This window comes from Cololabis saira, chromosome 5 (genome assembly GCF_033807715.1).
Source record: "Cololabis saira isolate AMF1-May2022 chromosome 5, fColSai1.1, whole genome shotgun sequence".
Taxonomy (NCBI): domain Eukaryota; kingdom Metazoa; phylum Chordata; class Actinopteri; order Beloniformes; family Belonidae; genus Cololabis; species Cololabis saira.
Window position 1 is genome coordinate 42,613,867 of NC_084591.1, and position 9,899 is coordinate 42,623,765.

Consider the following 9,899-nt stretch of genomic DNA (forward strand, 5'->3'; position numbering starts at 1 on the left):
GTGCAACTTAGTTTGTTTTATTTGATTTATATAAATTATTTTCATAGAATACTATAAGGATTTCAGTATCAACAAACCAAATTGAGATGAGTACATTACTGGATTCGTTAGATCTACCTCGATAGGTAATAAAAAAAATGAACGTATAACAGCAGAGACTACCACAGAAGAAGTTAAAAAAAGCAAGCTGAAATTAAATAAAGTACCTGTCAGCGATGGCTTTCCATCAGAGAGATTTAGAGAAGACTTTTACCCCACTGCTTGACACTAAATTCAAGGGGATTTTGAACGATGAATATACCCCCTTTCTTCAAAGGAAGCAGTTATTATGATCAGAATCAGAATGTCTTTATTGGTCAAACGTACAATGTACACATTTTATGTCGTGTAACAGTGTCCCTAAACATTAAATAAAAGTTAAATTAGCAGGAAAGAAAAGAAAACACTACCGGTATATACAATTTAGAAAACATTTTTTAACTGGAATAAATACAGTGATTCAATGAATATGGTTGTTATGAGTGAATGCTGATGGAAAGTAGGCAAGAGATGCCAAGAAATTGCTGTTGCCATGCATGCAGAGGGGTGGTTCTACTGTTTTAAATTTAAATTTCTGCACACAAATATCCAATTCAAACAAGTCTTGAGGAAACTGAGACCCCAGTTTGTATTAGAGGATGTGGATCTAAATCCAATAACATTATTTACCCTAAAAAAATGGTACTCTACTGTAAAAAGGCTAAAATTGGGAAAAGAACTTGGACTGCTGAAGTAGCTTTTAATAATAAAACTAGGAAAATATGACTCCATTGTTTCCCGATGTGGAATGACCTACCAAACTTTGTCCGATCGATTTTGAATTGGAATGTAAATTTCACAGGGAGCCAATGGAGGGAGGCGAACACAGGACAGATGTGGTCTCTCTTACTTCACTCATGCTGCTGCATTTTGGATCAGCTGGAGGATATACAGAGGATTACTTGGACATCCTGCTAATAGTAAAGACTAGAAATTACAAATGTGTGAATTAGGTTTTCATTTTCTTTTCAATATTACGTGATTTAAAAAAAAGCTGTTTCACAAATCTGATTAATATGCTATTTAAATGACAAATCCTGATAAAAAAAAACAACTCAAAAGTTCCGCACAAGTTTTCACACAGTAGTACTGGAGGCCAGTGCAAAAACCATAACTTCTGTTCCATCAGAATTGAAAAGGAAAAAGTTTGTGGACATCCAGTACTTGATGTCCTTAACACATGCCTGGAGTTTGTCTAACGGTTCTGTTTCATCTGGCTTCATAGACAAATAAAGCTGCGTATCATCAGCATAGCAATGAAAATTGATGCCATGGTTCTGGATAATATCCCTCAGGCTGCATGTATAAACTGAACAAGATTGGCCCTCACACTGAACCCTTGTTTGTGCAGACGAAACCTCATTAACATGAATAAACTAGAATCTGTCAGATAGATATGATTTAACCAACCTAGATCTGTACCTTTAATCCCAACATCATGCTCTAACCTGTGCAGTAAAATGCTGATCTACAGTGCCAAAAGCAGCATTGATTTCCAATAGAACTAGATTTGACACTGTGGCACGGCGAGTGCTACGGGGGCCGACCGACAGGACAGAGGACACAGGTTTCAGTGCAGGAACTCCTTTTATTTCACCCAACACATGTGTGCTCCAACACCTTCACCGCAGCAGCACCTTCTCCCAGCAGCAGCCTCTCTCCGGAGTGCAGCTGCTGCTTATCAAGGGAGGCAGGGTGGAGAGGTTGATTGGATACACCTGTACCCAATCTCCTGATGGTTGCACCTCCACCCTGCCACAGACACTAATATATTATCTGAGGCTAAAAGAAGGTCTTTAGTGACTCAACATCTATCCATCCATTTTCTATACCCGCTTTATCCTTTGCAGGGTCACAGGGGTCTGCTGGAGCATTTTCCAGCTAATTTTTAGGCAAGAGGCAGGAGTTCACCCTGGACAGGTATCCAGTCCATCGCAGGGCCACATATACAGACAACCAGACACTCACACTCACGGGCAATTTAGAATCATTACTTAACTTACTACGCATGTTTTTTGGACTGTGGGAGGAAGCCGGACTAACCGGAGGGAACCCACGCAAGCACGGGCAAACTCCACACAGAAAGACCCTGCCGGGCCAGGGAGTTGAACCAGGAACCTTCTTGCTGTGAGGCAACAGTGCTAACCACCAAGCCACCGTGCTGCCCAACTCTCAACATACAATGCAAAATTTAGAGTACTTTCATTCTTGTAAAAATAACCCTATAACGTCAAATGTATCATATGTGATACATCGATTTCTGGAACATCTGCACCAATCCTATAATCAAAAACAACCCAACAAAAACCTTGATACATTATATGTTTTTCATTAAAAAAAAGAATTAAAAACCACATAACACTCCCCAATGTATTGTAATGTATTGCATCATAATGGTCCAAAAGAAAATATTAAAAAACTACAACTTTTTAAAGCCAAAATTATGGGTGTTTTTAATCCATAATACAGTATATGCCCTTATATTATAATATCTATAATGTAACTTATATTTTACACCTATATATGATAAAAACTTAAAAAACATTTTAAATGATTTCATATGGCAAGTATTAAAGGGCTAGTTACTTGCTTTATCCCTACTAATAGCACATTTATAAATTTGAATATATAAAAAGGTGTGCAGGCATCATCCGCAAAAGAGGCCTCCCTTTTATCAGACTGTGTTCCTAGACTCTAGTTTGGATAACGTTGAGGTTATAATTCACATACTTGACAGAAAAAGATAACAAATGCTGCCTACTGTGTTGACTTCAAACATCTGCTGTCAAAGAGGTATATCAGAATTTTACTCAACTGCAGTTTGCAGTTCTCAAATGTACCTTCATCCACACGAGTCCCAGTCATGAACATTTGTTGCCCAAACGCCCCTCAGCAGGGTGTTGGAGTGAACACTGCCGTGATTAAATTAACACGTGCCTTGAGGGCTCTTCAAATGGTCCGTTGTGAAGAGCTTATTTGTACATCCATTTTAAAACAAAATGTATGATCTGAACGTTGTCTGTGAGACAGAGAGGCTCCAGTGTGTAAGAGCCATACTCATTTCACTCTGCTAGCAAATGTAATGTTCTTCCCAAAACATTCCAATGCAAGGATTTTTTTTTCTTTTGGACTATCCATCATTTTGTCAGAGCAGGTGTTACGTTTTTGTTTTTAAATCGCAGTTATGGCTGATTGAAATAAAACTTTAAACTTTCCGTGAGCTCAGAATTGGTACAGGATGGGTACGTGACATCTGGGTTGAGATAACCAAGAAAGAAGTAGTGAGCTTGAATCCTTTGAGAGCTGCTCTGGGCTCTGGCTATAAGAAGGTCAGGATGTAGATTTCCCTCCTTACGCTCCAAGATCCAGAAAATTGGTGAGATTAAGGTTCCTGGCAAAAGGATGGTGGTGATGATGATGTTTCCAGATGGCCAGCGATTTCGGCAGCAGAGTTGGTGTATCGCAGCGTGGCCTTCGACTGCTGGGCCAAGTTTATGAGTTGTAAAAAATAGTTTCAGGCCTGAGGCAGGGACTCAGTCAGCAGCATTTTTGGGATACCTTGTTATCCATTTCTAATGTGTTGTGTACCACAACAGGAGAAAAAATCACCCTTTAGATTAAAAGCAGTCCATGTGTTTTAAGATAAAAAACTAACAAAAAAAAAAAACAGTCCATATCTGAGTTGTGTATATTTGCAGTGGCACCTTTCAGTAATCAACTTAAAAAAATATATTCTGAAAGCTGTAAGAATAAGGAATTTTGATCGGTACTTGAAACTATATATATATCATACAGTATATATCATCCATAACAGCAAAATATTATAGAAAGAAAGACAACAGCATTTCTTTCTCATATTTCCTTTGCAGTGAAACATCCTGAAACACTGGCCATATATATATGTTTTTTTTATGTTGAAGGATTTTGATAATGATAATGATAATGATATGATAATGATAATCTGTTGAGACTGTATATTTTCTCAAGCACAGGGTTCCTACACATTTTTCAAGGTCAACTTGAAGCACTTTCAAGGGTCATTTTCAAAAATTTCAAGCACCTTATAGCTGGGGTAAAATATCTACAGGAATATACATACTCATAATTATTTTTTCTGCTTTTTATCACAATTATGTACATTGTATCGTGCTGTAAACATCTAGTTATGTTTCATCTTACTGATTTTATTTTTCCTTGTAATAACTAAACTATACAGTCTGATCCCAATTTTGTGAAAGACACAGAGTTATAATTTCAAGCACTTAAACTAAAATTCAAGCACTTTTCAGGCCTTGAAAACACAACATTGAAATTCAAGCACTTTCAAGGATTTCAAGCACCCGTAGGAACCCTGCAAGCAATTTAAGAATGCGGTTGTCAGTTGTCATGTGTCACTGAGAGGTAGATCCATCAACTCATGGCCGGCAAGATTTATCTCGAGGTGAAATGAAAGAGGTTCAAATTCATCCTCCAAACCAGTATGGCCATTGGTTGCAGGACCTGCTCTGCAGCGCCCTCCAGCTGCCGCAGCTGGCAATTGCAGCTGAACAACTTGAAGTGAGGCTGGATTGTCTGGATTTTATGTTTCAGGAGGAGTGGATGAAGCGATCACAGTTTACAGGAGAACTACAGACAGAGAAAGGGATCTATTCTGGCTGCAAAGAATAAAAAAAAGTTGCATTTATCGAAAAATAGACTACTTTTAATTTTATTCCCCAGTTCTTACCTTCACTGATTAATTACACGTATGTTTGACTCAGCAAATATATTATGAGTACTGCACGCTGAATTTTCTATTGAGTTATGATATGACATAACTTTTAAACGTTTACCTTTTATATATAGAAAAAGTTATATTTTACACTACCCTACAAGTTGCCTTCAGCCAATACAAAAATAGTAACAGCAACGTGAGTGAGCCCATAGGCAACAAAAATATTTTCATGTAGGCTAGTATATAACAGTCATAATAGTTAACATCTATTAGAGAATGTGTAATTAAATACATTATTGTTATTAACTTCTCTCTGTTAAGAGTGAAAATATAAATTAAGCATCAATTTTCAAAAATGTATTTCTCTCATTAACTCTTACTAACATTTGTTCTCTTAGCCTGTTTATTCAGGCTATTTTTGCTCTGTTTATAATTGTTTTGAATTCAAATTAAAGTATCTTGTATTCTCTATTTTTTTCTTTAACTTGTGTGCATTTCTTCAGAGGCCTATAGAGCCTACCATAATCAAATGAAAACATCGCCCTAACACCCGTGCGGCAACAAGGCCTGCGTGTGTCAAAAAACGCCTGTTTGAATGAGATACAAGCAAAGAGAGAAGGGGGTCAGAAAACCCCGGATAATTTGCTCTCCCTGCATCTGTTGGAGTCTCTTATAGGCCTACACTAATCACCGTGAAGATGTGAACCCCTCCTGCCGCCGGCCCCATTGGTCAAACCCCGGTGGGACCCCAAACTTTGCCCCCTCCTTCCCCAGATCTCCCAGGTATAAGAATATCCAGGCCAACAGCTGACATGGTACAAAACAGTTGCATGACAGGACTCTACGTTCCCAGAATCAAGCTCCACATCTCACTTTCTTGGCTCTGATTTGCTCCATAAAAAAACTTTTCGTTTTGGCTGCTTCAGTGGATTTTGGGTGTATTTTTTTCTACAATATTTATTGTTCTAATTATTTTTTATTGTTGACTGAATGATGGAATTATCAGACATGTCTTTCCCCATCCCGGCGGCTGATGATTTCTACGATGACCCCTGCTTCAACACCAGCGACATGCATTTCTTTGAGGACCTGGATCCTCGGCTGGTCCATGTGGGGCTGCTGAAGCCGGACGACTCCTGCTCTTCATCCTCATCCTCTCCCTCATCCTCTTCCTCCACGTCCCCGTCCTCCACCCTGCTGCGGCTCCGGGGAGGGGAGGAGGACGACGAGCACATCCGCGCCCCGAGCGGGCACCACCAGGCGGGCCGCTGCCTGCTGTGGGCCTGCAAGGCCTGCAAGCGGAAGACCAGCAGCGCGGACCGGCGGAGAGCGGCCACCATGCGGGAGCGCCGCCGGCTCGGCAAGGTCAACGACGCCTTCGAGAACCTGAAGCGCTGCACGACCGGCAACCCCAACCAGAGGCTGCCCAAGGTGGAGATCCTGCGCAACGCCATCAGCTACATCGAGTCCCTGCAGGCGCTGCTGCGCGGCGGCCAGGAGGACGGCTTCTACCCGGCGCTGCTGGAGCGGTACAGCGGGGAGAGTGACGCGTCCAGCCCGCGCTCCAGCTGTTCCGACGGCATGGTGAGTTCACGGGCCAGTCGCCGCTCCAGCTGTTCCGACGGCGTGGTGAGTTCAGGGTTCAGCGGAGAACTATAGGCACTGACACGTGTTTCGTTTGCTTAAACAGTTATTACAGTGAGAACACACAGTAATATTAAATAACTGCCAGATATTGAAAGTTGAAGTTATCTTGGGAAAAACAAAAATGGACAGGAGCACTGATTATTTGCACATTTGGCAATTCTACAGCCATAAAATCCTAAATAAATCCAGGCGGCCTGAATGTAATTACAGATATAGGAGGGTTAATAACGCGACTTGTCGAGTTCCACAATTTATTCAAATGTTTATCAGTGTTGTTTCTATGTAAAATATTTATTTTGTCTTGAGCCTACAACTTATTTTGGTGATAACTGCGATGCTTATTCAAACCGAATTGCATAAAAATACTTCACTATCACTTATAATCTTCATTTACTGAATTATTATTATTTTTTTATTCTGAGAAATCCCATGAAGCAGATTTTCCTACCACTAGAAACATGTTATTAAAGCCCGACTCTTGGCCTTAACGCGTCACTTTGGAATTTGAGAGTCATTTGTTTTAAATAACGTATGGTGTATAAAGTTGTGTTATTTTACAGACCTAAATGAAGGAGAGATTAAAGATTGTAAAAATCAATGTAGGCCTATAGTTATTTTTACGTCTTGTAGGATAGCCTATTCTTTGAAATTGTTCTGCTAAAGCCAATATAGGCTAATATCTGAGGGCCCCACAGACTGCAGAGGCTTTTAAACGTGACCTGAAAACTCCCCTTTTTAAGAAATCTTATAGCTAAATATATCTTTTATATGCTCTGTTTTTAAATATATATTTTTTAAATGTTCATGTTTTATTTTTCTGCTCTGTAGCACTTTGAGATTACTAAATATAAAGTGTGTTATAAATAAAATATATTATTACTACTAATAATATCAGCTAATGTAAAAAAAATACATTGGAATTAAAGTTAAAAAAAATGGTAAAATATGTTATGTAGAATCATATCAGGATATTTCACGAAAAATCTTTACCTTTTGTGGTTTTAGGTAGACTACTTATTATTTTCTTTATTTTTCCTTTCTTTTCGTCACTATCGTCTGTCTGTGAAACATAGTTAACACATAGAATAATTTACCAATTATGTGACAGTCTATAAATAATATAGGCTACAACTGTGCAGGTACAGGTAAATCAGTGCAATTGTGTAATTTGTTTTTTTATTTTTTTAGACGGATTTCAACGGCTCAACCGGCCAGTCAAGAGGAAGTTATGACAGCAGCTCCTACTTCTCTGAGACTCCAAATGGTAAGAACCTGCTTTGATAAATCACCATAAATGAAATGAATGTTGAATTATTTATTTTTTAAATCAGGCAAAATAATAGTTAGACTTAGAAACATGACAGTCAAATGACAATGGCTAAGCTCAGATAGAGATAGATAGATATGTATGAAAGCAATACATTTAACTGACACATTTTGCTTTATACAGGAGGTCCAAAGAGCACCCGGAGCCCGCGGGTGTCCAGCCTGGACTGTCTGTCCAGCATCGTGGAGCGGATCTCCACTGACACCAGCCTGCTGCCCAGCAGTGACAGCCCTGCGTCCCCACTCACACCCCCGGGCGATGAGGCAGGGACTGGTCTGGGGCCCGTTCAGGTCCCCACCCCGTCTGCAAACCACGATGCAAGCTTGATCTACCAAGTCCTATAGACCCTCTCTCTCACACACAGACACACACACACACAAACACACAAACGTGTGTATTTTCATTTGCCATTATTATTATTCATCACACTTATACACTGTTTGCATCACCTTTATTTATATACTGTATGTCCTTCTCTATTTATTGACTTGATTATGACTGTGTAGAAGCTCATTCCTGCCAGGATAAACACAAGTGTGCTGCGTGGACACACTTATATACAGAAAGTCTGCTGGAAATAGAAAAGTCCAAGAGGTGCATTTTTTCTTTTAAGATATTTTTGACTAAACTGAGTCGCTATTTCAGAAAAAAAGGATTATAGAAGCATAAATTCTTATTAACATTTTTGAATATAAAAAAATCTGAACTTAATTTATCTTTTTTTTAATTCTGTCTTTTGTAAAAATTATCAAGAACAAAAATGTTAAATGTTAATAAAAGCAGAAAATTGAGCCAAGAACAAAGCAGTCACAGTTTTGACTTACAAAGTCAAAAACTTGAAGACGGTAAATAATTTTCCCGGCAGAAATGAGCTTCCATTGTTTATGTAAAATTCCTGCTCTTGTTTTTGGAAACAAATGGAAGCGATTGAAGTTGTAGATTAAACCACTTTGATGGTACAAATTGTTGAGTTACAGGTTTACCAATGAACTGAGAGCATTTTTCGTTTTTTTGTAGTATGTTTACTTAGATTCAAGTTACAGTAAATATTTTAAACTTCGTCATTCAGAGGGAGCCATACTTTCTTCAGGTACGGAGGCCTAAAAGCACCCATAACATTCCTCCAGTTTTGTTCATCTGAAGTCCAGAAAGGCCCGGACTATCCATGAAGAAATAGAGCTATATTAATCCTATTCTATAGTCCCTATGATCTTTAAAAAAAAAAAGAGGCTACTCCAAAAATAGCATATCCAACGTTTCGTGGAATAGGAGTGATGCTACTTTTTGTTAGATTTCTTTCTTCATCGCAGGTAGCCTTAGACCTCCTTCTTATCTGAGCTGAATAAAATGAGTTTCTGACATTTGTCACTTTCATTCACTGCAGTGGAGGACCATTTTTCTTTTTCTGTACATATTATGTAAATAAGAGCTGATTTTTTTCAAACTGAAAGTATTAATTATGTATTTAATGTTTCCATCTGCTTTTGTTTGTTGTGAAAAATTGTAATCTTTATATTTATACATTTGAAAACAGTGTGAAAGGTTAAATTACAATAAATGGATGAGTTTATTTATACAAAAATATGACTCTACTTTCAAATGTCTTATTTATCCATGATATAATTACCCAAAGCTTGGGATCGATAGCCTATGATCAGAATTTTGAAAAATCATGGTGTTGAGGGCACATCCAATTATAAGAAAAATATAAGTTTAGTTAGTTTACAATTCTGTGATTAAGCTTTGAGTGTTTCTGTTGTTTTGCGTACTCATTGTATAGGTATTTAAAGCACTGAGAGGACAAAAAGCACAATGTTTTATTTCTTTCTTAAAAGCTTTGAGTACCTGAGGACAGACATTTCCCAGAGCTAAACATCTAGTTTTTTACAGTAGCTAATCAAACAGCTGGTTATGATGCAAAGTACTTATTCATAAGCACAGGAAAAATAGTTTCAATAAAAAAAAACAAAAAACTCTTGTTCATGGCTCACAGATCATTGCTTGATAGCGACATCTCGTGGTCATGGAGAAGTAGACAGGCATGTGCACCGTACTGTACCAAACAATCCCATATTTTCTTTCCTGGGTATGCAGAACTTCATAGTTGCACTTTTGTAGTATATTGCAATTTAT

At 38.3% G+C, this 9,899-nt stretch overlaps 1 protein-coding gene across 1 annotated transcript; it reads left to right on the forward strand.

Moving 5' to 3' along the window:
• The first annotated feature begins 5,779 nt into the window (after positions 1-5,779).
• Positions 5,780-9,510, forward strand: myod1 (myogenic differentiation 1). Its single transcript, XM_061722196.1, has 3 exons — positions 5,780-6,376; positions 7,628-7,703; positions 7,890-9,510. The coding sequence occupies exons 1-3, from the start codon at positions 5,783-5,785 to the stop codon at positions 8,108-8,110; spliced, it is 891 nt and encodes a 296-aa protein (XP_061578180.1). The 5' UTR covers positions 5,780-5,782; the 3' UTR covers positions 8,111-9,510.
• The last annotated feature ends 389 nt before the right edge of the window (positions 9,511-9,899 follow it).